This window comes from Empidonax traillii, unplaced genomic scaffold (genome assembly GCF_003031625.1).
Source record: "Empidonax traillii isolate 1590-97213 ecotype Southwest subspecies unplaced genomic scaffold, ASM303162v1 scaffold801:size538433, whole genome shotgun sequence".
Classification (NCBI taxonomy): Eukaryota; Metazoa; Chordata; class Aves; order Passeriformes; family Tyrannidae; genus Empidonax; species Empidonax traillii.
The window spans coordinates 401,064-427,287 of record NW_020955994.1 but is presented as its reverse complement, the minus strand read 5'-3'; the positions used below and the strand labels follow the sequence as shown (position 1 = coordinate 427,287).

General features: G+C 38.8%; 1 protein-coding gene across 1 annotated transcript in view; it reads left to right on the top strand.

Moving 5' to 3' along the window:
* ST8SIA6 (ST8 alpha-N-acetyl-neuraminide alpha-2,8-sialyltransferase 6) overlaps window positions 1-26,018 on the top strand; it is a 40,647-nt gene extending 14,629 nt beyond the window's left edge. The window contains 6 exon segments of the mRNA XM_027901593.1: window positions 1,617-1,703; window positions 13,557-13,701; window positions 15,938-16,050; window positions 17,153-17,245; window positions 20,198-20,670; window positions 24,199-26,018. Coding sequence (XP_027757394.1) covers window positions 1,617-1,703; window positions 13,557-13,701; window positions 15,938-16,050; window positions 17,153-17,245; window positions 20,198-20,666 — 907 coding nt within the window. The 3' untranslated portion in view covers window positions 20,667-20,670; window positions 24,199-26,018.
* The last annotated feature ends 206 nt before the right edge of the window (window positions 26,019-26,224 follow it).

The following is a 26,224-nucleotide window of genomic DNA, read 5'->3' as shown; positions in this document are numbered from 1 at the left end:
TTGGTTGGTTGGTTGGTTGTTTTTGCTGCGGTAGTAAGTTAAAGGGGCCTATGGAGGCATTTGACAAGTGCAAAAACTGGCCAAAGGAAAATAGAGGTGGAGTCAAGTAAGTACCAGCAGTGACACAAGGGAGAGAACTGATTTGGAGTTGGATTGGAAGGAAAACGAATGTACTGCACCAAGTCAGATCAGCTACAGCTGCAATGAAACTGGTTTGCTCTTTGCCCACTTCTGCCCAGTCATTCCTCCTGAGTTGCGCAAAGGCTCAGTAAAATAATTTTAGTCACAATCATCTAGTTCCTGTAAGAGTCTTCTAGGTGTGGAGGATGAAAACCATACATTATTGTCACAGATGCAAACTTGAGCCAGAGACCAGTTCCAAGTATTCCTCTTAACAGTATAATTTATTTTTCCAAATTGGACAAGATTTTGCTCAAGGGTAGATAAACAAGTTACCTTTAGCAGTTGCAGTAGTTTTTTGAAGGAAACAAAAAAAGAGATTTGTTTTTTTCAAATGCTGAACACAGAGATGGAGAGAAGCTTTCAGATCATTGACTTGTGCTGCTTCAAGCCACCACAGCCTTCCTTTTTATCAATTCTCATGGTCCATTTAAAAACAAGCAAGGATTCTTGCCACCCCAGCTCTTGTAAAACTGTTCATAAAATACACTTGTAAGTTCCAGCTTAAATAAAGTACTGATCATTGGGTTTGGGTCAACACTAAGCTATTTTTGCTAAAATAATACATGGTAGATCTTTTATGGAGACTTGAGTACCACAGAATTCTTAGTCGTGACATCCATACCATCTCTTCTTCCCATTCCCCCAGTCCTCCTTATAAGTCAGTTATTTTTTAAAAAACCCTGTATTATGATACAAGCACAAATGGGAGAGTAACATTGAATCTGAAGGAAAAAATGTATCCAATCTTTTGACTTGCGTGTTATAAAGTATTTCACTTGTGGACAAATTTAAATCTCTTGGAAGGTTTAAAAGGAACGGGGAGGTTTTTGTTTACATGTAGCCAATGCACGTTGCTACATGTGCTGGTTGATGTAAAGTGGCAGATTCTTTTATTTAAGAATAATTTAAAGGAAAACTTTCATTTGTAAATATTGGTCTATGGTCTTAGATGACTGAATTGAGCTTTGGGGACTTGGATAAAGTAAATTAAAGAAAAAGCATGAGAAGTGTGATGTTTCATCTTTGCTTGCAAGAGCCCCTTTTCAAAACATTTTTGAAGTTTAAACCACTGAGTACAAGAGTTTTTTGTATTATTTTGGGCTTTTGCACTTGAGATGATTTTTAATAACTTCAAGATATTTATGGTCAATTACTTAAGTTTGAAACCCATGTACTTTTGAAAGTTTCTGAAAAGAAAAGTTCATTAGGACATCACTACTAAGAAGAGATGTTTAATAGGTCATGCTAATTAAATGAGGATAGTACTGTTAAAAATTACAAAAATAAAATGGGTCATGAAGTTCTAAAAGCAATCTATTATATATGCACCATGCACATTATTATTAATACATGCATCATTTGAATGTTTTAGAGACTGCTTCTAAATATACATACATATAAATTCTACTGTTTGATGTTGTTTCCTTTTTTAGATACTCAGAGGATTATTATCTTCACATAGTTACAAAACTGCAGAACTGCACCTGGGTAAGGAGACCAGAAGAATCTACAAAATTCAGGTAATTTTCATAATCTTATTTAGAAAAACTGTTTACCCTAGACTTTTCTAACAAGCCATAAATTTAAATCTTCCCTTTTAAACAGATTTTGTATTGCTTTTACTAATTTCTATGATTCTTTTGATGCTGAGGCTCTTCTTGTTTGTTGGAATTGAACTGTGCAAACTGAATAGAATAAAAGAACTACATAAATGAAGCAACATCACCTATCTCCACTACTCAAGTAGAATGGATTAAAAGATTTCTGGCACAAAACCTTCAATGTTAAAAACAACAACAACAACAACAACAACAACAAAAAACAGTAGTGTAATTTTGTCTGTCTAAAATAGCACTCTGGTAAAAGACTGTAATGAAGCAGTGTATTTCTTACCCCAAGACTATTACTTCTATTACAGAAGTGCCCAAGGCACTCATTAGGTTTGATGCTGCATGTCGTGGCCCCTGAGCACCTCAGCACGTGGTTACATCTGTCCTTGTTTGGAATAGCACATAAGTACATCCTCAGTAGGGATAGTGATCCCTGAAAAGCTTAAACACTCATTTGGAAATGCTGGTTTTAAAGAACAGCTTCACTGTGCTATCCCTATTTTATCCAGGGGAAAAATCTCTATTAATTATATTATTACATAAGTCAGATTTAAATATGCTGTTGTGATCTTTAAAAATAAATAAACTGGCCTATCTTCCAACTCTTTACAGTTAACGAGCATTGAGAACTTACTATGCACATGCTCAGCATGATACCTTTAGAAGTAGTTTGGGGGGTGGGCAAGCACGGTAAAGGATAGCATAAATTGTAACATAAATTGCTGTGTTTGCTGTGTATCATAACTGACTAATAGTGTTTCCCAATGCTGAGTATACATAGATTTAAGGTTTTAGAAACTTTGTGTTGACTCAGGCTGGCTTTAGCTGTGCACAAAGTTATCAGAGCACGATAAGGAGCTATAAAGCAGCCCATTCTGTTTCAGAATGGAGAAACATCTTGTATAGAGTTGACAAAAGGTGAAGCTGCTCTCATCTGCTCCACACCCTCCTGCATTTAGGCTTTTTGTTTTCCAATCTCTTTTTTACTTCTCTTCCTTCCAAACAGACCAGCCACCACGTACCAACAATTTGCTACTGCTTCTGTTGTGCTGGCTGTATGAATCAATGGGAGATTAGCCACTCCTTTGTTCAGCTAGACCTCTTCATTTATTCCTTCTGCAGTCTCCCTTCCACTGGGCTGACTTCTATATCTTCTAGGCCTATAGGAATCAAACATCCAAACCATCATATAAGACTGTTGGATTTTAAGTACAAGATGCTTACTGTTCCTCATGTTGTCTTTGGCTTCCAGCAAGGAATATGGGTCCTAAGTAGTCAAGATGGGTTATACAACCAATGATCAAACTGGAAATATTCAAAAGTGAAAACTGTGGGCTGCAGTAAGCCACTGAAAAAATGTGGACTGTATGTACATTGAGGTGATCTTTCTAGCTTTACCTTAGTTCAAATACCAAGCAAAAAACCCTATTTTTAAATCCATGGTTCTGCACAGGCTGAACAAACTTGTTACTGATTCCACTTTCCACGGCTGTGCTGTTATGGTTTCCTTGGGTTTTCCATCCAAACTAGCTAGAGCATTAGCTAGATCATATGTACACAACCCATGCTATAATTCTGATGACAGTACTGTATATTCTTCTGTTCCTGAAGTTTGATCTGATTTGATGTCATGCAAGAATTCCACTGGTATGACCAAGGACTGGTACTTTGGTATAGGGGATTGTGGATTTTTTATTTTACAAAAGATGCGTGCTTTTGCGTAAGTATTTTCTTTCATTTTCTATCCTCAAACTCTTCTCTATTGTTTCATGGAAATATGGTATCAAAATTTTACAGTTGTCCTTAATCCCAGACCATACTGGAGACTTTCAAGGATCTTAGCAGCTGGTCAATAGATGCTTTTAAAAAAAGGATTTAAAAAATAGAACCCCAAATTTCATTTAAAATTTACTGTCTTAATCTGTATACAGTCCATGCATACAGCACTCCCAAACTTATTTATCAGACTTAAGCCCAAGAGCCTGGAACTAGCTTTGCAAGGACACTTTAGCTGAGAAATGATGCATTGACAGAGCTCTGTGGGGAACAAAGTTTCTAGAATTGTGATGAAATAAATGAATTAATAATCCATGGGCAGTACATGTCTTCCTTTTTCTGACTTACCCTCCTGTTAGTAATATCTGTATAACACAAATATACAGTTCTAAAAATTTCATTAAGTAGGTAGATAAACACACCCATTTGCAGGAGAGGAAATTAATCTCAGAGGGGCTGTGCAGCAGGGATCGGGTACTAAAGCCAGCCACCTTTCAGAGGGGGACTTGAAGCTGCCTGTGTCACATTAGTCACCTGCCAGTGCCACCAGAAGTCTGCCTGCTGACTAGACTGCAGAGAAGCTGCTTGACTTCTTTTCCTGTTTGCCCATCTGTTAAATGGAGTGAACACTTAGATGCTTCTCGGGCATGGTGTCAATTTTATGACATCTCTCTATTATCCTGAAGTTCTGAAGAACAGACATGCATATTTATAAGGGATTTAATGTCTTATGCTTCAGGGCATGAACTAACCTCTAATTAATAAGGTTCAAGAGCAGCTTCTCCTGGGGTAGTCAGTTTTTCAGAGAAGCTTTCCTGTGTTTTCCTTTGCAGCTTTTGCTGTTGGCAGCCATCACACTGCTAGTGGAGTGAAGGAATATGTGATCTAAGCCAGTAGCTCTTAACGTTCCTAGAAGACAGCATGGTGTGCCAATGAGTACACATCCATCCTCTTTGTAAGCAGCTCTCCCAGCAGATCCAGGCCAAATAAAAGAATATGAATTAGAAGTGCAGTACAGGAAAGAAATGCTTGTCTTCTTATTTGGCCAAAGTGTTACAGCTGACAGCCATGCCTGGCACAAAGTACAGTGTTTTTGCCAACTCACTGTTGGAGAGAAAAGTGCTGGATTCCAGGTCGACCCTCTATTACTTTTGCCGTGCAGCTGTGCATACTGTGTCCATTTTTTGTCAGAGTGCTGGCCTTTTCCAAATGGTTTCCTTCAAAGCTGCTCTGCTCTGCAGGTGGTGTGATTGCTATCTGGCAACCGTCAGTGGTTCTTGACAGCTACGTGATTTTTACACACGCATTTCTCAAAATCAAGAAGAATCAGGAGGCAAGTACAAGCCATGATGTTCTCTTTGATATCTCTTATATCCGCAGACACTCTTATCTAGTTGATTTTTGTCCAGCCTCTGTCAGGAAACCAGTACTGTGGCCCTTCAGTTTAGTGTCTAATGGTGACATCAGCATTGCCAAATTTAGGCTGCCCTCAGAGGAGCAAGTGCAAGCACTTGGTTCACTGCTCTTGAAATCTATTTAAGATTTATTGTGCCCCACAGTAGCATCTGTTAGTCATTGATAAAGAGGTTTTATTTAGCTTCGCATTAGAAGCTAGTAAGGGTGATATACCAGAAGTGGTGTAAATAACATCCTGCTGTGATTTAGGAAAAGTCTTCTCCAACATTTACTGGTAGGGATATATGGAAAACTGATTTTTTTATTCAGACTTTTCCTCAATGAAATTCAGTGTGTTTTGTTCTTTTTTTATTATTACTTTTTTCTTGTTCTTTATGGCTCTACACATCTCCACATTATGTATTTGTTTCTAAGTCCACCTGAATTCTTCCTTCCTTTTCAGTTTTACATCAGCTCTAGCTTGTATTAGACAGAGCAACTCCTCAGATTTCTTGGTTCTAAGAGAGAAACTTGGTAGAAACTTGGAAAGGTAAGGGAAATAAGCTCACAGCTGCCTGAAAGTGTCATCCTTTAAGCTCCAGGGGAAAAAAAAAAAACATGCTGGGTAGCTTCCTCTGCAAAGGCTCTTCTAGCCACACTCAGTAGAGTCTCAGGTTCCCTAGGTAACCTGAATATTAATTATTATATTAGTATTCTTCAAAGTTTTTCCACTTAAAAAAAAATGTTTCATTAGGACAACAAATTACAGAGCGCAATTAGGTGCAAGCTGTAATCGTCTTTGACACCTCATGTCTCTTTGCTTTACAGACTTTTAAGCTTGATTTATTCTCACTTGGGTTCTACACCCATGGTGCCAAATAATCTGCAGATTTTCAACATAGTTGTGACTCTCGGTTTTGCAGAAAGCTACCAGATAGTTAAAACAGCCCTCCAAATGAGGGGAGGAAGGATATGGAGAAAGAAAGGCTGTGCAGATGCTGTGTTTCAGGGAAGCCTCTGGGTATTGTATTTCTGGGCTATCTCCCTGAGCTTGAAGCCTGGCAAAGCAGTGTAACAGTTCCTCAGGGGTGGTATCACACTGGAATAGCCCTGTGTGAACTGTGGGTACTAGGCCCTCTCCCCGAGAAAGACCACTCCAGACAAACCTTATTTGCATCTGATAATGAAGGGAGAAGAAAATTTCTAGGTGTAAAATACAGTTTTAAAATTCCTGATGTTACACTGCAGTTTAGCTGGCACACTGCTCCCCCCTGCCTCCAAGCAAATATTTTTTACTTTTTTAAAAAAGAAAACATTACTACTTTCAAAAAAAGAACCCAGAGTCTTAAAAAGATATGTTAAAAAATCAACCCATTTTCTTAGTCCTGTTATTTTTCCTCTTGCTTTTTGTTCCACTTGACCTCTATTACCCTTTTCCCACTTCAATATCTCTTCTCAAAAATGTGTGTTAAACATTCCTGCAGATTAAAAAAAAACCCCAATCCTTCTTGAAGAGATTAATTTGTCATGAGCTATACTCTAATCTATATAACAGTATTGCTTATCACATCTGTGTACTGCCATGAAATACAAATAAAATACCCTGCAAGGTCAATTTATGCTTACATAAGCTCACACCACCACATAATCAATAGCTTTCCTAACACTAAACAGATCAATCATTCCACTGTAATCTCTGAAATCTTCCAGTATACAAGCATATACAGAACTCTGAGACTGCAATGTGGTTTAAGAGTACATTTGCTGCACAGGTTTAATAGATCATATAAAATAATGATTATATATTCAAAGACATATTTTATTTCAAAAGAGAAAAAGGTGCAGAGAGTAATTGATGACAGTTTGAAGAAATGGTTGAATCTTTTAATTTCTCTACAGACTTTTCAAAAGGTTGGAGAATTCCTGTAAGCAGAACCTAATTTTGGATCAGTCTGAGTTAATTATGTCTTCATGGCAGACTCTTTAAATAGTCTTTGGTTTGAAAATTTTATTACACTTTTTAAATATTCAGTCTTGATTTCATATTCAACCCTTTTGGCATTCATTGTCTTAGACATTTCTGATGTTACTTCATATATAGACAGTTCAAGGGCTGTCAGTGTAGCATTCCTCTTCAAGATGTTCTATTTCAGATATCACATTTAACCACTCTTTTCTAAAAGTTTGGAATATGTCATAACATGCCTCACTGTACTTTGGTGCTATTGAGTTGGATTGACAAGGGCCTGGAGAAACCTGTATCATTGTCTAGAGCCCCCAGTGAAGTACAATAAATAATTGCTTGCTCATTGTAAAATGTTACAGCAGTGGACATAGATAAAAGGTAGTCTCGCTGTTTGTAGTTGTGCCCTTGAAATTTTGCTGTTATATAGTAGAATTTTTTGTGAGCTCTTCTGCTTTCATGACTCTCTTCAGCATGAAAACTCAAAGTCTTTGATGTCCTCACCTATACAGTATAATAGCTCACATGAACTAATGATTACAAATAGCCAAGCCAGGTGAACTGTTAAAACAAGCTGTTAAGCAAGCACAGGCCTTTTCTGGTTCTTAATAATCCAAATACTTTTGTCACCTTAATGCCTTTTATTCAAATGACATTACAAAGTGTTCTGTGAAATGCACTTTAGCATCAGGCTTACAGAAGTTACAGCTTTAAATATTTGCTGGTCTTACTTTGTTTTTGGTTATCTCTTTTGTGTGATGTTTTTGTGTGTTGGGTAACTGAAAAAGCACAAGAAGATATGTCTGTATAAGCATTGCTGGTGTCAGTAATGTGCAAGTGCTTTATAACAGGACTGACTGATATGATATTCTTTCTGCAAACGAACATTCACTTTATAGATGTTTGTAAAAGGTGACCGAGAATCGAATGGACTTAGACCATTACTCAGAAAGGTTTGTCCAGGTGTCTACTAAAACATCCCAGTTGTTGAAACTTTGCACCTTGCCTAGGCAACCTGTTTCAGTGTGCTGCCTAATACTGAACTTAAGGGTTTTTTAGAGCAAAATAGAATTATTTTCCTCACTCTCCCCACCATGACTTTAGAGGAGAGTTGATCATCTTCTACTTTGAACAGTGTTTTAAATAATTTGATACTTCTGTAGTGTCCATCTCCATCCATTTTCCCCTCCTCCCACCTCAGTTTAGTCCAGTGTATAATGATAGTGAAATATTTCACACTGTTCTCAGCAATGATGAATGCTCTCTGGCCCCAGATCCACGGGCACTGATGTCACACTGAAGTTTAGTCTTCACGAAAGAGATACTATCAAGTTCATGCAATTTCATCAGACTCTGCAGGCTCACATCCCTGTGGGGGTACTGCAGTCCCCTAAGAATCACAGTTAATTGTGTTGGTCCAGTGGTCCAACTGTAGGCTGGAGTATAGCAGTTCCAGTGGTATACTCTCTTTCCAATGTCCCAAAGTACAAAGCTGTGTAAAGTTGGGTGTAAAAGCAGGTGCCTTTTCACATGAGGTATGTATCTGACTAAAATATTTAAAAAAATATATATAGAACAAAATTACTTCAGCCAAGCATTTCTAGTGAAAGAAGATGTTTTGAAAATCATCCCACTTACTGCAGGAGGATGAGTTAAAGCCTCTTGGTACTTTTAGCAAGTGTTGTGGTTTAACCCCAGCCAACAGCCAAGCCCCACAGAGCCTCTCGCTCACTCCCTCAGCAGTTCATGGAGACAATCAGAAGGGTAAAAGCAAGAAAACTTATGGGTTGAGATAAATACAGTTTAATAGAGAAAGCAAAAGTCACACACATAAGCAAAGCAAAACAAGGAATTAATTCACTGCTTCCCATGGGCTGGCAGGTGTTCAGCCATCTCCAGGAGAGCAGGGCCTCGTCTCATGTAACAGTTACTTAGGAAGGCAAATGTCGTTTCTCCAAACATCCCCGCTGCTTCCTCCCTCTTCCCCCAGCTTTGTATCCTGAGCATGATGTCATATGTATGGAATATCCCTTTTTGGTCATCTGTCCTGGCTGTATTTCTTCCCAACCTCCCGTGCACCCCTAGTTGCCTCACTAGTGTGACAATATGAAAGGCAGAAAAGGCCTTGGCTCTGTGTAAGCCCTGCTCAGTGATAATAAAAACGTCTCTATATTACTGTGTTCAGCACAAGTCCAAAACATAGCCCTGTACTAGCTGCTTTACGCTGATGATGCCGCCCTGGTCGCCCACACAGAAGTAGCTCTGCAATGTTTAACATCCTGCTTTGCAGAGGCTGCTGAGCTTTTTGGACTGGAAGTCAGCTTGAAGAAAACAGAAGTTTTATATCAACCTGCTCCCCAGGAAGTCTCCCATCATCCCCATATCACCATTGATGAAACAGAGCTCAAATCAGTCCAGCAGTTTAATTACCTGGGAAGCATCATCTCCTCAGACGGTAAGATTGATGCAGAAATTGGCAACAGGTTAGCAAAGGCATACAGAGCTTTTGGTAAACTCCATAAAAGAGTGTGGCAAAAGAAACACCTGAAGAAAAGTACTGAGATCAGTGTTTACAGAGCCGTTGTACTGTCTACTCTTCTATATGGATCCGAATCCTGGGTCATTTACTGCCACCACTTGCGTCTCTTAGAACGCTTCCATCAGCGCTGCCTCTGTACAATCCTCAACATCCACTGGACTGACTATGTGACCAACACGTCTGTCCTTGAACAGGCAGCAGTCACGAGCATTGAGGCCATGCTGCTGAGAACTCAGCTGCGCTGGGCAGGGCACGTCTCCAGGATGCAGGACCATCGCCTCCCCAAGATCGTGCTTTATGGGGAACTTGCCACGGGCTGCTGCAAGAGAGGAGCCCCGAAGAGGAGATACAAGAACTGCCTGAAACAATCCCTCAGCCTTGGCCATATTGATCACCACCATTGGTCTACCCTGGCCTCCAGTTGGGAGGCCTGGAGACACACCATCTATAACGCTGCTACTGCTTTTGGGAACACACGCAGGATCACTCTTGAGGAGAAAAGACAACGCAGAAAGAATTGGATCTCGTCGATATCACCTGGGGAGTCTTTCTGCTGTGCCTTCTGCAACCGGACTTGTCTATCTCGCATTGGCCTTTTTAGCCATCAGTGCACTTGTAGCAAGCGTGGGTAGAGCCCCTCTCAAATCTTCGTTCGCAAAGCCTAGCCATGATGATGATGATGATGACTAGCCATTGTAAAGAAAGTTAACTTCCTGCCTCTGGACTTCTGATGCTGTGACTGGATCATAAAAACACTTTATTCAAGGGCAAAGTGTTTTTTCTAGGGTGTTTTGACTCTCCCAGTCTCTGGTAAAATCTGGAACCTAAACCTTCTTAATTTAAGCTACAAACCTATTCTGACATGTATCTGAGGTGGATGCTCAGCCTGTATAGCAACATCCCATCTTCCAAGAGCTGCTTCTCAGTGTTTTCTCCTTGTCAGAACAGACAACATAGACCACTTTCTACTCTTAAAAAAAAGGCAAAAAAAAAAGCAGTTTGACTTTATTGTAGTACTGTTTGATGCTGTTAAGATTCTGCCCCTTATTTCTTATCCCACCATCTGTTTAGGAACTTCTTTGTACAGTAGATTTTAACAGTTTCCCTCTCCCCAGGTGACATGGTACACAAGTCAAAATGTTGTTGTGGCTTTGCAACACCTTGCCTATAGCACTTGTTAAAACAATTGGCTTGTATGATATATATCTTAATCTTATGAAGTACATGCTTTTTAGAGGTGTCATCACGTGATGACAGAGACCACATATGACATTAATACCCTGATGATGATTGCAGTAAAAAAATTGCTTGAACTGCCCAGTCTCTATCCCTCCTTCATTATTTACTGTCCATTTTAGATTACCACATGTAACAGCTTGTACAAAATCCTGTATGAACAGACTGCTAAATACATTGCCAGTGGGTATTGCTGTCTGCAAGTTACAGGCATTCCCACTGAAGCTCTGCACAGGGATGCTTGGGCGCAGTGGGATTCTGTTTCATGATTTGATCTAAATAAGGTTTCTGTTGTTACCACCAAATTTTTAGCACATGTGCTCTAAGAATATGTCATTAATCAACATGTGTTCTCTTGTTCTTACTGCATTTCTGAGCTAGCCTGGCTATGTTTTACTTCCTCAGTGGATCCATAATATTAATTTAAACAATTACTTTCGTATTAATTCTGATATCTGTTTTTCTTCCAGGCTGCTTCTGCTTTTATTGAAGCACTCGTTCTTGTGGAATGAGTAATAAAAAGCAAAACCTTGTCATTGTTATTAATGAACAGTATCTATCATCAGTTTGCTTTTCAGGGTCTGGTAGCCATCACACCAAAACAGCTATTTGACTAAACCTGTCAAGAATATTCTGGCATTATTCCTTCTCCTCTGAATGTCCCATAGTTCACACAGATAATATTTAGGCCTGGTCCATTTAACTTTAAGAAAAAAAACAAAGCAAATAAAAATGATGGGTTATGTGATTCCTCATCTCTATGTAAGTGCCAGGGAACAGTAAGAGACAGCTTCTTCCTGAGGGCAGGATGTGAGATTCAAAACAGTAACCTGGGCAGCAGAGCAGGAACTGGCAGCTGGGCTCATCCCACCCCTGGCCAGGAGTGGGTCAGCCCTAGCCCTGGGCATGGGCACGTCCACATCCCTGGGGACAGGGTGGACACAAATGGAGACTGGCCCTGCTGTGATGTTGTTGGGGCAGGGACTGATGGCTCTGGAGGGTTGAAGTGGGGTCCTGAGCCATAGACAGGATGGGGGCAGCCCCAGAGTGCAGGAAAGGGGTAGTGAGGCTTGGTGGTGCCCTCACTGAATTCAGGGGGTGGAGCAGAATGCAGTTTGTGGAAATCTGAACCCTACTCGATGTAGTATGTATAATCCTCTTTCAGGATTAACATTTCCTAGTTACTTTCCTAGTATGGTTATTTCAGGTCTGTGCCTTCCCAGCACTCAGTCATTCCCAGTGTTCCTCACACATCTGGAAACTTTATCTTTAGGGAGTTTCAGAGCTCAGTATTCAAAATGGGTTTATAGATACCAGTAAGTCATCTGACTATTGAAATGTTACTCTTTTCTTTCTTTCCTCTAGTATTTTATATACGAATTAAACCAACCTTCCCAATCTTTTTTTTCCCCTCTTGTTTTGACAAGAATTTTTCCCAGAGAAGTGAGACTGGGAGTTATCCCAGACCTGTTCATTCTGGTCCCTGTCTTCCAGGAAACATAATGCTTGGGCTCTTCTTCTGTGCTTCATCTCCATCAAAAATAAAATTATATTGTCATTATTACAATATTTTTTCTGTCTACGTTGTTGATAAAGGGAAATAAAGCAACTTCTCTTCCCTATGTCTTACCCTATTAAAGTGAGCTTACCTAGGATTTGTCCTGTAATGTTTAACTAGTTCCAGCAGTTTGGTTTACCTTACTCACTGAAAAAGTATGAAATAAAACTTTTCTGCTCCTCTGACTCTAACTGTAAATTTATTTTTTTTCTTCCCAATTAACCTTCATTGTTAGGATAAGAATTACTGTCTTTTCCCTGCTGTGGTATCTTCTTCAAAATTCCAAGCAATTCTGTTATAAATGTGTTATCTTCTTTAAATTGTTAGTAGTTTTCTTAGTATCTCAGCCAGTGAGAAAGCTATGTCTTAACAATTGATACATAATGTCTGGACATGAATATTTCAGCCTTACAGTCTGAAAATCAGATCCCGTGGCAGCAGAGGGAACGTTGTTGCCTAAAGCAAAATGAATTACAGTGTTTTAGGTCTGATTTCAAAGGTCTGATGGGGCTTTGCACTGCATTTCACTGTTAATAATGCAAGATATCTGCACACATCGTATTTTCATAAGTTTGGAGGTAACAGAAATTGTAAGATGAGTGATAGTCTTCACTCACACAAAAAGTTTGAGTGAATCCCTTGCACTCTTACATATTTAAGGATTTCAGCTGGGTGTTTTGGGGAGCAGCTAGGCTGTCTGTCTCAACCACAAAAGTATCTGTCTTCTTTATGTGGCAGTTGTGATCTAATTTATTTAACACCTTTGATAATGTGCACAGGAAACTGTGCTGAACAGTTGCAGAAATTAATTATTAATTAATTGGCTTGCAACCATCTAGCTGTTCACCAAGTACTATCTCCAGTACCTTTCATCATCATTTCTTTCATCTCATTGTTTTTTTCTTTCTTTAGCCTTCTAGTTTCTTATAATCACTTGTTCTGTGTTGATTGAAATCTCACATTGTTGATTTTGGTAACTGAAGTCTCTCAGTGTTTCTATAATAATCTTAGCAATTAATAATGTGGAGGAGATATTGACTACACATTTTTCTTGGTGGGAAAGGGAGACCAAGAGAGAAAAATAGTGTAAGTTCTTGGTCTGATTGGTTTCTGAATATTTGCTGTGAAAATGGACTTGCTCTGCAAAGCAAGTCAAGGTAAATTACATTATAGAAGGTTCATATAGGCTTTTGTTGCTTAGTTAATTTGAACTGGTTTTCATTGATCTAATTCCCCAGCATCGCTTTCCTGCTTATTTGCCTGTCTTTGAGCAGGTTTTGTTTGGGTTTTTTGCAGGTCAGAATTAGCTTCCTGCTGTGATGCAGTTCACAATTTTATTGCTTCTCAAAACAACAGCCCATTGGGAAGTAACATGAGTTATGAAGTGGACAGTAAAAAGACCATCCTCATTACAGAGGACATTTTTAAGATGCTGCCTGTGGTAAGAACTGTATCTTTACCTGTTACTGTAACTGCAGTATCATATGTATATTTTGGGCTAGTAATAGAGCTACTTTGATTCCTCTGGAAAAGACCCATCAGATGCTGTATGCACTTCTTTATTCACCTTGCAAGATTTTTTTTTCAGCCTTCCTCTACTGTAATGGAGGCATGGACAGGGTGTCATAGATCAGATTAGAGGTAGAGTTGCTACAGAACACAAGCTACAGCCCAGCTTGGCAGCCAGCTGAATTCAGAAGTGAATATTCTGAAAATGTTTGCCTTGCTTTTATTATTCCCATTTTTAAAGACATTTCAGTGTGGAAGAACATTTCACATTTTTCATATACCCATGCCATTTCTGGTGCTGTCTTGGCATATAATTTATGAAAACTATCTTGGTGATAAACACAATATAGGATAGAATAGAATAGAATAATTTCAGTTGGAAGGGACCTACAACAATCATATAGTCCAACTGCCTGACCAATTCAGTGCTGACCAACTTAAAGCAAGTTATTAAAAACATTGTCCAAATTCCTCTTAAACATTGAGAGGCTGGGGCATCAACCACAAGCCTATTCCAGTGTTTGACCATTCTCTTGGTAAAGAAATGTTTCCTAAAATCCAGTCTTAACCTCCCCTGGTGTGGCTATGAACCATTCCCATGTGTCCTATCACTGAATAGCGGGGAGAAGAGATCAGCACCTTCCTTACATTTCCCCTCCTCAGGAGGCTGTGGAGAGCACTGAGGCCCCTCAGCCTCCTTTTCTCCAAACTAGACAAATCCAAAGTCCTCAGCTGCTCCTCATAGGAAATTCCTTCCAGCCTTTCACCAGCTTTGTTGCCCACTGGGATGAGGCATTTGCAGCCAGAAACACAGGTTGAGATAAGGAATTAGACTTTGTAGCTCAGGACTTACAAAGACATAAAAGTTCTTGAGACTAGACAAAGAGGTTGTATTTGGTTTCTCCAAATGGAGAGCACATGGGAGCCCTCTTACCCATCTCTGGCCTTCTTGATTTGTGAGATCCCAGCTACCATGTAGTTCTTCCTAATGCTGCTGTCAGTCATTAAGGACTTCATTGCAATATAGGTTACAGTGGTTCCAAATTTAAACTTAATGAAAGAGAATAGTAGTGTTTTATGTGCACATATATGTGCTAAGCTAGCCAGAGTTGTCTGGCCTTTGTATTCTCCTACTGCCTTTTCAGAATTGAACAAAATATTTGAACATGTTGTTTTGTAATATATTGTCAGGCAACATGATGTTTGCTGCTTTCCCCACACTTTTTGTCTTGTTTATAACAGTGTCTCGTCCTGCTTCTCTTTAGGCAGGCTGGTGAGAGAAGGAGGAAGGGTAATGCTTTCCATAAGCAAGTTTTGACTCAATCTTACAACTGGGTTTAATTTCTTCAGTCAAAGTTATCCAACTGTTGGCATCTCTGTTGAATGTCAATGCTCCCGCAGCAGAAGGGGGTGAACAACATGTGAGAAAAGTTTCTGAGGCTGGGATAACAGCCAACTCTATTAATGTCAACTGAAATAGCCAACAATTTACATTCATTTGCTAGGTTGTGATCTGTGCTGATTCTCAGGTGGATGCACTTAGCTCCCACTCAGCTTCCCTACATAAGACAGCAAGCTGTAACAAGAGGAGCAGAGAGGTGAACTGCTAGAAACAGTAACCTTGTCAGTGAGGCCTCACATTCACTATAAGTTAAGCCAAGGCAAATCATTATCCTTTTCAACATCTTCAGGTTTCCCTAAATTCATTGTTTTACTTCAAATGTAGTGTGTGATGACACAAGTGATGAGCATTTACAAAGTTCCCTTCTATTAGCTGAGAAAGTCAATGATTATGTGAAAGTCCCCCGTCTGTTACAGTGCAAAGGAAACTGGGTAAAATTTAAGCTGTTCTCAGTACAAGCTGCTTCCTTAACTTTTCAAGGATTCAATTCACTCCTAGATAGTTTTTGTGTTATGTGTATTTAAAAGATACCCAGTTTTAATAATCCAGTGTTATTCTCTCAAAGTTCTGATGACAGAAGTAGCAGTTCTCAGTCTATTGGTGCCTCTTTTTCACTCCCAGCTGTCAAGGTCTGCCAACCCTGTCTGCCTAAACGGTGAATGCTTTTACGGGGATTTACCAGATTAAGCCTGCAGGAGCAAATCGACAAAAAGAAACAATCAAAAGATTTATAAGGCATTGTCTGTGTCTTTTTATTTGTTTGCAGTCCTCGCCTCTTTCAGTCTATCCCTTCAAGACCTGTGCTGTGGTTGGAAATGGAGGCATTCTGAAAAATTCCAGCTGTGGAGCTGAAATCGATCGTTCTGACTTTGTGTTCAGGTAAGAGCTGCTTCATCTTACTGGAGTGTGTCTTATGTTTCTAAAAACTTGGCAGGCTTGGAAGCCTACCAATGCCAGTTTGTAGCAATGAGGAAGGACCTTTACAATCCTTTCTTTCTGCCTCTCTAAGGATACTACTGTTTTGTAGTTTTCAGAATGCTGCTTCGTAATTAAAGAGGAGTGTAAATGGATACATGTATGATCTATAATTACAAAGACACCTTGCAGTGAAGTGTGATCATCTGAGAACCTGAATTTTCTAGTCATTTAGGATCCCTTAGGAGACTGGTATTAAATGCCATGTTTACCTCTTGTTTAACAAAGAGTTTACTGAGCCATAGTTTGTCTCACTCATGTAATCATTTAACTGTCCTGGTATTTGTCTCACCTTCTGTTAGTTATCTAAAAAATTAGGCATCTATTGAAGTAGGTTTTTTTATCTTGCTATATAGACTGGGAGAAAATCAGGTGTACTCAGAGCATAATTTGGCCCACTCTATCAGTAGGAGTCACACTTTGTAGTTCCTACAAGGGAACAGAGTAACAGAAGGAAGGTTCCAGTTTGCTTGACTTTGTTTCCTTTTCTTACTTTTGGCTAATATTTGGTCTTTCCAGTTGGAAAACTGTCCTAATAAAAGTGGAAAATCTGCATACTAAAATACTAAACTTACTAAGTGACCAACTTTTAAAAAATGCTGGTTTTACATTTTACAGAAATCACTGTTTCTGCAATAGAGCAAGTTACACTGTTGTTAGAAGACACAGTAGAAGACCTTCCGTAGAAATGCATTGTTTAGGCAAGAGGTATTTCCTAGCAGCTAGTGCGGGGCACTCATAGACTGACTTCTGGGATTTTAACTGTGCTCCTGGTTTGTGGTACGATTTATGAAAATGAGCTCTCTGTGCCCTATTTTAACCATCTGTACAGTAGATTAAATATTTTTACTAGAAGTGCTGTAAGCCTTATTTAATATTTGCAAAGTGCTTAGACATCCCTGGGAGCTGACGTGAAAGTGTCATTGCGCAAGAGAGGAATTTGCAAATAATGACTGTAAAGCATTTCTGGTGCACATCTGTTTAAGCAAATGTTTCTCCATTTCAGGTGTAACCTTCCTCCAACAACAGGAAGCATTAGCAAAGATGTTGGCAATAAAACAAACCTCGTGACTGTTAATCCGAGTATCATAGCTCAGAAGTGAGTACCACTGCAAATCTATTTCTGTGCAATCGTGTATAATTGTTTGATGTGATTTAAATTTTGTTGGAAATTCAGTGGGATACCATCATGAGAGCAGTGCATGCGGATTACCTCATTAAGGCTTAGTTCCCGTGTAAAATATGTACTAGTCTAGATGGAAATCTGTTAAACCTGGCCTTTTTTTGTAGCAGAAAGGAGTCAGCATTACCCAGATTAGCAAGAGCCTGACACAAGTCAGCTATTTATGGCAGAGACAACTATTTATGGCAGAGTAAAATTGATGATTTTAGGCCCAAAGCTCTTCTTTTCCCCACCATGACCCTCATGACCCCAAACATTTAGAAAGGAATTGTAATCATAAATAGGGAAAGCCTGGAAATATATGTCTGATTCTATCAGAAGCACTATAAGCACATGTTCTTAGGTAATGTGCTTAGAGGCTGTTTTGATGAAGGCTATTTCCTGAATGGAGGCCCACTTTCTCTAATTCATTTTCTTAATCCATATGAAAGATGCTCTTTTTTTCTCAGCAGAGGTTGTGGTGGGTTTTTTTCACCTTCTTGATGAAAAGAAAATCCAATAAGGCCAGATGACTAATCTGACATCTTCAGCAGGCTGGAACTGCAGCTTATCTATGAAAAGGACTGCTGTGCCATGTTATTTACTGCTTGCTGATCTTACTGTATCTTATTGTATTCTATTGTCTGTCATAACTGTATTGTCAAAAAGACAACATCAGGCAAAACTTTTTTTTTCACCTTGAAAGGAAGAAGGAAAAAGTACAGTGAGTAGATAGAAATTACTAAGACGCATTTTTCATTGATTCAGGGATAGAATTTCATTTTTTTGGATTGAGTACTAACTATGTTAATGCTTACCTGGACCTTTTTGATTTAAATGAATATGAATTATTGCTTTCCCAAAAATAGATTTAGGTCACTGATGTTACTAGGGCTGCACAAGAACATGAGGAAGGAAAAGTGTCCAGTGACTCAGCATCCTTGGTGACTACTGACCTTATCCATGATTTGTCTGGGCTTGATCAAAGTGTTCTGCCACAGATGAACTCATTTTTTAGCCAAATGAAGGCACACCAGGGTTAATAGGAGTTACACTGAAGGAAATAGGAGCTAAACCTGTGTAAGGATGAAATGAGATTATAAGAAGACTTTAGGATTGAAAAAAATTATTTATTTAAATATTCAGAGAAGACTGTAAATGCTTTGGAAGAAGGAGCAGGAAGCAACTTGGTACTGTTTAGCAGAACTAAGTTTGTTTTGTCTTTCAGAAGGCCTATTCTGACATTATGCCCTGTAATTTCTATTTCTGGGTTTGTGGACCAGGTTCGTCTGATGTTATTCTTGATAAGATTAATCAGGATTTTAACTATGTCTGTCAGGGTGTATGATGTAGGCAAACTCTCTTGGACAAGAACACAGTTCTAATGTGTTCTAATGGAGCTGGACTACACTTCTTACAGTGGCAGAGCTGGAAAGGAGAACGAGACAAAGTTGGGTTGTCCAGGTTTCTAGCTAAGGAAGAGCAGACATCTGAATTCTGTCCTGGGAGCTCTTGGTGTACTTTACGCTGAGTAGAAACAGATAAATTCTTGGCAGAGAGGCCAGAAATTCAGCCTTCAGCCACTTTTCCTCCACGTAGGCTCAGAGGTTTCTTGCTTGTTTTGGCTGTGTGACTCTTGCATGCACAGAGGCTCAGGGTCAACAGGAAGGCCTGAGTCTCTCTCATTCATTTTGTTTCAGAGTCTGGTGATAATGGCACTTTTCTGGGAAGCAGAAGCTGTAAGTTTAAACCCCTTCGGGCTGAGAAGGGATGTATCACTCCTTGCAGAATTCAGCTGTGCAAGAGATAGTTGATAACTCCTGTGTGAGGGTTTTGAATGGAAAAGGCAGTATCTGCCGTCCTCTGTCTTGAAGTGCTGCATGAGAAGAGGGTTTGAACCTAAGCAAGTTGTGAAGGGAAATGAAACCAATTTTTCCAGTTTCTGCTGGAACCATTTGTGAAAAGTGGGCTCTGGTAGCCCTTACAAAGTGAAAACAGACTGCTCAAATAGACAGCTCCCTAGGAAAAGGCCTCAGTGCTTTGAATACCAAAGGTGGTTGCAAGCACAAGTTCAGGTGATTCAGAGTAGTCAGATCTATAGAGGACATGAGTTGAGTGATGCCCTTCCTTGTATCACTTCTTTGATAACTTGTGAATTTCACTATTAAGTATTTGAGAGGACCAAATTTGAATTATCCAGTAGTAAGAACTGTCTCTTTGTTGGTTGTTGGGGACCAAAAGCAGCTGAGAATGAATACTCTTCATTTGTGAAGTTAGAGCTCTAAGTCTTTCTAGATCTCCGTATGTTCCTGTGGTAGTCAAAGGAGATAAACAGACATGCCTGTATTTTTATCTATTTTAAGAGTATATCAAATGCAAGTAAAACACTGCAAAAGTTGAGCACACTTTAACACTCCAAGACTGCTCACATATATCCTTGTATTTCTACACAGGGCAGACACTCAGATTCTGAAGAGAGATTATTGTATACCTATTGATGTAATAAATATGCAGTACATATCTTAGTGCATGTAGTTTTAAATAGAAGAAGTATTAATACAGTACTTTTTTGCATTCTCCTTTGAAATTTCTTGAATCAATCAATTCTGTAAACAGGGCCTAGTCTCATTAGCAGTGATTTTGATCTGTATCAGTAGTTCCTGTGTTGCCAGTCCAGTCCTGTGTAGTGTGTTCTTATTATACAATAATCAGATTTTCATAACTGCACATATAACAACATATAATAGGGTGGTATAAATTTGCAGCATAGACAGGCTGAACTGGTGCAGCAGAGTTCATAACTCGTATATGCTAATGCATTTGTGCTGTTTTGGTTTGTAGTATTTATATCAATAGTACATTCCATTCCTAAAATGTTGTACTTTACAGATACAACAAGCTAAATGAAAAGAAGACAGAATTTCTGGAAAACATTGCCGTCTATGGAGATGCTTTTCTTTTATTGCCAGCATTTTCCTTCAGAAGCAACACAGCCACTTCTTTTAAAGTATATCACACTCTGAAAGAGTTCAAAGCAACCCAAAGGGCAATATTTTTTCATCCCACTTATCTAAAAAGCCTTGCCCAGTTCTGGAGAACTAAGGGTGTGAAAGCCTACCGGTTGTCATCTGGTTTTATGATCACTAGTGCTGCTCTTGAGCTATGTGAGAATGTGAAGCTCTATGGCTTCTGGCCTTTCTCAAAATCCACAGAGAAGATGCCAATCAGCCACCACTATTACGACAACCAACTGCCTAAACCGGGCTTCCATGCAATGCCCAAAGAATACAACCAGATCCTTCAGCTTCATGGCAAAGGCATTTTGAAGTTGCAGTTTGGTAAATGTGAGTCAGACTAAAAAGGTAGGTCCCATTCTTACCGCATAAAATGTCTTTTTTTCAGTAATGAGTCAAGGGTCTGTTCTTCCTTAGAGAGACATTTCTACCTTACAGTCAATGGAAGTTGTGTTCCTAAATAAGTGGAAGTTTGGAGCTTTGTGAATAAATATGTGAGCATTAGATGGAAAGTATAGGTAAATACAGATTGTCCCCATAAATAACAGACAGTCAGTACTGTCACCTTATCTCAGATACATGTCTCTGTTAACCTGTGTTTGCTTTGATATCAGTTCCCAGGAACCAGCCCCCTTTGAGAACTGCTTTATTAAAAACATTCACATATTGTAATCTAGAAAAAAAGACAACTAATCCTGGCGCAGCCTTTCCAGATGTATACAGAGAGCAGAGTAAGGATTAAGATTGCTCCACAAAGGAGTAGCATGCATGTGGCCTTGTTCCCTCTTGTTAGGTAAAAATCAAATCAGTGTGCTCTTGCATCCTGCAGAACAGCTTGTGGGCAGCAGTGAGGAAGCTGCTATACACTACAGCAGATCTTGCTGAAGATTTTACCTTGAGGCAGTTCAGAACCTGGGAGTTTGAAATACAGGATGAATTGTTATTCCCTTTCCTCTGTCCTTTTTATCTGCCCCATCCCCCTTGGACCTTCTGTGTATTGCCTCAGAGAAATGCAGCACAGTCTGGCCTCTGACCTTGAGCCAGTTTACTGTGTACAGACTATAGATGACTCTGAAAAGATTTTTCAACATGTTTTCAGTCTTGATTTGCCCTGTTGACAAAATAAGACCAATTTGCATAAATACTTCTTCGTCTTTGAACCTAACTCAGAAATTCCTAAGCTCGGAATACTGTTGTCAGATTTGCCTTTCACAGAACTCCATTTTTCCAGGGGGTTCAAGTTAATATAACAGTAAGTGAAGTGTACAATGGAACTGCCATTGTATAGAATATGCTTTAATTTTACAGATGTAATCTCGTGACTGTATTACTCAAGTTAAATAAATTAAAATAGTATCATTTGTTCAAGCCAGAAATTTTAAGTTTAAAAGCTAAGAGCTTTTCTTCTGGCTAGATTCTGAAATGTATTTGAAACTATCCTTTGTTGATATTTAGAAAACATGCTATCAAAGATACATTTACACTTGGTTTATTGTCAGAGAATGCCAAGTTTTAAAATAGCAAATTGCTAGTACCAAGAAGGCACAATTTTATTCAGTTTCAGGGTTTTTTTGAAAAATACAAAACTAAACTGCTCTTGTAGGTTATTAGAATAATATGAAACCTGTGAGAAGGGACATAGGATCCATCTAGTGAATCTGTTCTCCTATTTCGTGGCAGAATATTACCTAGGAGGAGGTGAATTGTGTATGTATGCAGTTACATGTGGCAAAGGTATGCTTTTTTTGCTTGTAAAAAGTTGCAGTATATAGAAAAGGTTAAGAAATACATAATGTATTTTTCTTACTCACTAAGCTGTTTATACCAAACAGCTTCCATTGTATTTATTATTCCTGTAATGTAAATCCCTGGAGACATACTGTGTAATTTTAATTGTAGTAACTACATCAACTAAGAAAATGAAAGACAGCTCTTTAGAAATACTTACTCTAGAGAGAAGTAGATAGAAGCCACAAAAAACGTTTAAGTATGTGTACCTGTTAATTAAATGCTATTCTTGCTTGACAGACTGAAAATCACTTATGTGGCGAAATTTGCAAAATAAGCTGTAAAGAAAAAAAATACCACAAGAAGAATAAGTTGTGCTGCCCTAATTTACACTTACGTTTCCAAAGAGAAACCCAAAGAAATTAAATGTTTTCAGTATGAGCTACCATTCTGTTAGTATTATCAACTATTAGAGGTAATTGAAATTCTATAATTACTATATTACACTGAAGATAACCTTTTCTAAAAGTTGAACAATCTCCTTTCTCTTTTCCATTTCCCTTTTATGTTCTTCCTGCTCTATGTTCTTTTTCCTGTTACTGAGTATCTGAAGGTTCCTTACACCCTTGGGTGCCCATAGAAGGCTCAGGCAGAACTTTTCTCACGAAGCACTGGGGCACAAAGGTTTGCTGCTGTAAATAGGAAGTGAAGGAAGCTGCTCTGCTGCAGGCACCTATAGGGAGAGTATAACTACATCACATTTAATTGTTTTTAGCAATATTGCTCCTAAACACCATCCTTGCCATTGAAAAGGTGAACTTTTCTTATGGGATAGAGAGAATTGTCAGATGTGAGAGCCTTGTGAAGTCCCCCAACCTGAGAAATTCCATCTGCCTTAATATCTGCTCCTGCACCTTTATGGTCATGTTCAACAGATGTGTACATGCCTTCACTACAGTAGGTGCATACCTATCACAAAGGGTAAAATGTAAAATACAACATCAGCAAAATCTTGAAATGTAATTAAAATAATGGTCTTTTTTATTTTGTGTTAGATTACCACATCATTTTTGCTATCACCCTGCAGCTGAAGGAAGTCCTGTTTGTTCATTGGTTTAACCTGATAAGCCTGAAGGGCATGTCATTAGCTTCAAGTAAACATAGGTTCAAGGAGGGGAAATGACCTGATTCATATTTAAAAATAGAAAGAAAAATCTGATTAGAAAAATTGTCAGATGATAAATTAATCAGACTGGCATAAATTTGATTGCCCAGAAGCCTGGTTAAAATGCAGATTTTGTCTGACCAAGAATCCATTGGGTTTTCTGTTTGCCAGAAAAGGACAGCAGGGAAGATAGTATGTGATTTTTTGACATACAGAACAGTGGCATTAAGCAGCTGCTCAGAGGAGTCAGTCAACAAAAAAGACACCAAAAGAAAGAATGAAACTGAGACTCTGAACCTGGGGAAAAAAATGCTCAATTTTCTGAGCAGAAGTGTGCCAGTGACTAGGAAGTAAGAACTGCTGAACCTTCAACTGTGTGTGAGTGTATCTTACCTGGAAAGTAAAAATTAGGTATGGGTTTTTTTAATTCCAACCAGACAATTAAATACCATCTATTTCTGAGAGAGAACACCAGCGACTCCCTCCACTCAAAGTGGAACTAGCAGATCAGCATCCTGTAGCAGACACAGAATCATTTCAATCTGTAGCTATTTCAAAATATGATTAAGATAATATAATTTGGAACATCTCCATGTTCAGATTAACAGTGGATGTGTTCCCATGAAGATACTGGTTAGACCCAGCCTTAGTTAGCTTAGGAAGCCTGAAGAGAGTGGTGCAGGTGGGGTAGGTGTGAGCAGTTCTGGGGTTATTCAAATGAAGGAGTCCTCCTTCAGAAAGAACAGATGCTTAAGCTAGACCAGGCACTAGCAGTCCAGCTTACCCAGGAGAATTCTGTGAGCTGATGATTCTGTATAATAGATCTCACAGACTCACAGTCTGAAATAAGGATGAAAAAGCAGATGCAGAGGGTGCAATGCATACACAGAAGAGTGAGCTATCTGCTTATTTCAAGTACAGCAAACAGTTTTTTTACTATACAAGGAATATCAATAACGTATTTTATTGTTTTAATTCCAGAGGGTGATGATCCTAAGGAAGACAATTTCTGTGTATCTCAGCAGTTCTGTGTTGGATTTGATCTGATGTGATTTTGTGAGCATTAAACTGCATTATTACAATAGAGAAATATTTTACACTTGGAGAGAAAAGGAAGTGATTTTTTCACATAGTGACTGCTACATTTATGAATTTTGAGTAATCATTTTTAAAATACAAAGTAATGATTATTTCGAAAATTCTGAAACTCCTGGCTATTGGTTTAATTGTAGCAAAGCACAATCTCAGGATGGTGGCAATATGTGACATTCATAATGTTTTGCTTCTTAAAGGATCATTAAAATATTTTGATGTAAGATCTCTGGTTTTGTTGGTGGCTGCATGAGTTGGCAGTGAACATTTTCAATTAAGAACTTGATCCTGTAAATACTGACATTTGTCTACATGTGAAAAGCAATGAGAAGAGCTACAGAGGAGTAATTAATTCAGAACCATGTCATTCTTAGCTTGTCCAAGGCTTCACAGATGATAAAATCCCTCAGGTTAGAGACAGTCAAGTGGTTTATGGGCTTTCATTTTGTGGGCAATAGGTAATGCTGTGGATTTAATGGGCTTTCCTTTTGTGAGCAATAAATAGTGCTGTGGATTTAATGGGATCACTTATGTGAGTGATGGTAATTTTGGGAACATGTGTATGAAGGACCAGAACTGTGCAGTTATTTATAAACCACTCTTCTTGCTTGTGTTCCTGTCTAAGGTCTAGTTCAACTCCAAATGAGGACAGTGAACTAGGTTCTACACTACAACCCCAGAGTCCTGGTAGAGTATGAGTTTGCACATATTCCTGCCATCCCAGCCATGTGGCTTGGCTGATACATGACATGGAATTTTCATTAGAAAGATGATAGTTACCAAACCTTTAATTTCTTCTATTTCTTTTCACCTAGTATAGCTCTTATCAATAGGTGACTACAGATAAGGAAACTGTACTAATCGTTATTAGAAGAATGTTCCTCTTACAATCAACCTCAAGCTCTTCTCATACACCAGGGTATATGAGAAAAGTGACTACATTCACTTAATTTATAACCTATACAGTTCTTGAGCTTTCAGTTTCCTATGTTGTCCAATGATACATGTGGTGCAACATCTTGCAACAAAAGAAAGTGATTTACAGGAGCTGTGACAAGCAGTTGTGCCCTAGCTATGGCTGCTTGTATGTTACTGCTTATGTGCTTAAATGTTCTACCGCAGGGAAAAAACCCAACAAACAAACAACAAAGCAAACAAAACAAAAAAATTGTGATAACCAGATTCTTTTAAGGGTTTCACTGACTTTTTTTGAGTGTCCTTTGAATGCTCAGTTCAAAGATAGTGTCCTTCTCCTCCTTTTACAGCCAGATACTATCAGGTATTTTATTTACTAAAACTCCTTTTGCTAGTCCAGCATTAAATCCCAAATCAACTGATTTAAAGAGCTTTCAGTATTCCAGTCATTTAGGATTATATCTGCAAAAAATTTCCCACTTAAATGAATTGAACCTTATAAAATAAGGTCCAAAAAACCTTTTAAATTGATACTTCCTAAGAGCATTACTTTGCTGTTGTAATATTTGAAAGTTTACCTTGCAGCAGTTTTATGATCACGTAAACACTCCCAGAAGTATTAGAATCAATCATTATGGTTACAGGTCTGTTGGCTGAGACACATTCAGCATCTGGATCCATTTCCAAGATAATGATACCAGAATCCAGTACTACTACTACTACTCCAGCAGAAGTGTCCGTAAATCCTGGTTGCAAATATCAGCTGTAAAGTCAATTTTTGAAAATAAGGGGGTTTTAAAAATATGTAGTGCTTTGGGGTATTGACTGATGGCACTAATACAGTGTGAACCTCTGAATGTCAGTAGGGCTTTTAGCAGAAACAAGATAGCAGAACTGAGTCGATGGGTCCATCTGCGTTACCAGCTGGTGACTGAAAGAGGCGAGCACAATGGTTTGATTCACTCTGATCTGTTCTGGTTCCAGCACCACAAATCCACATTT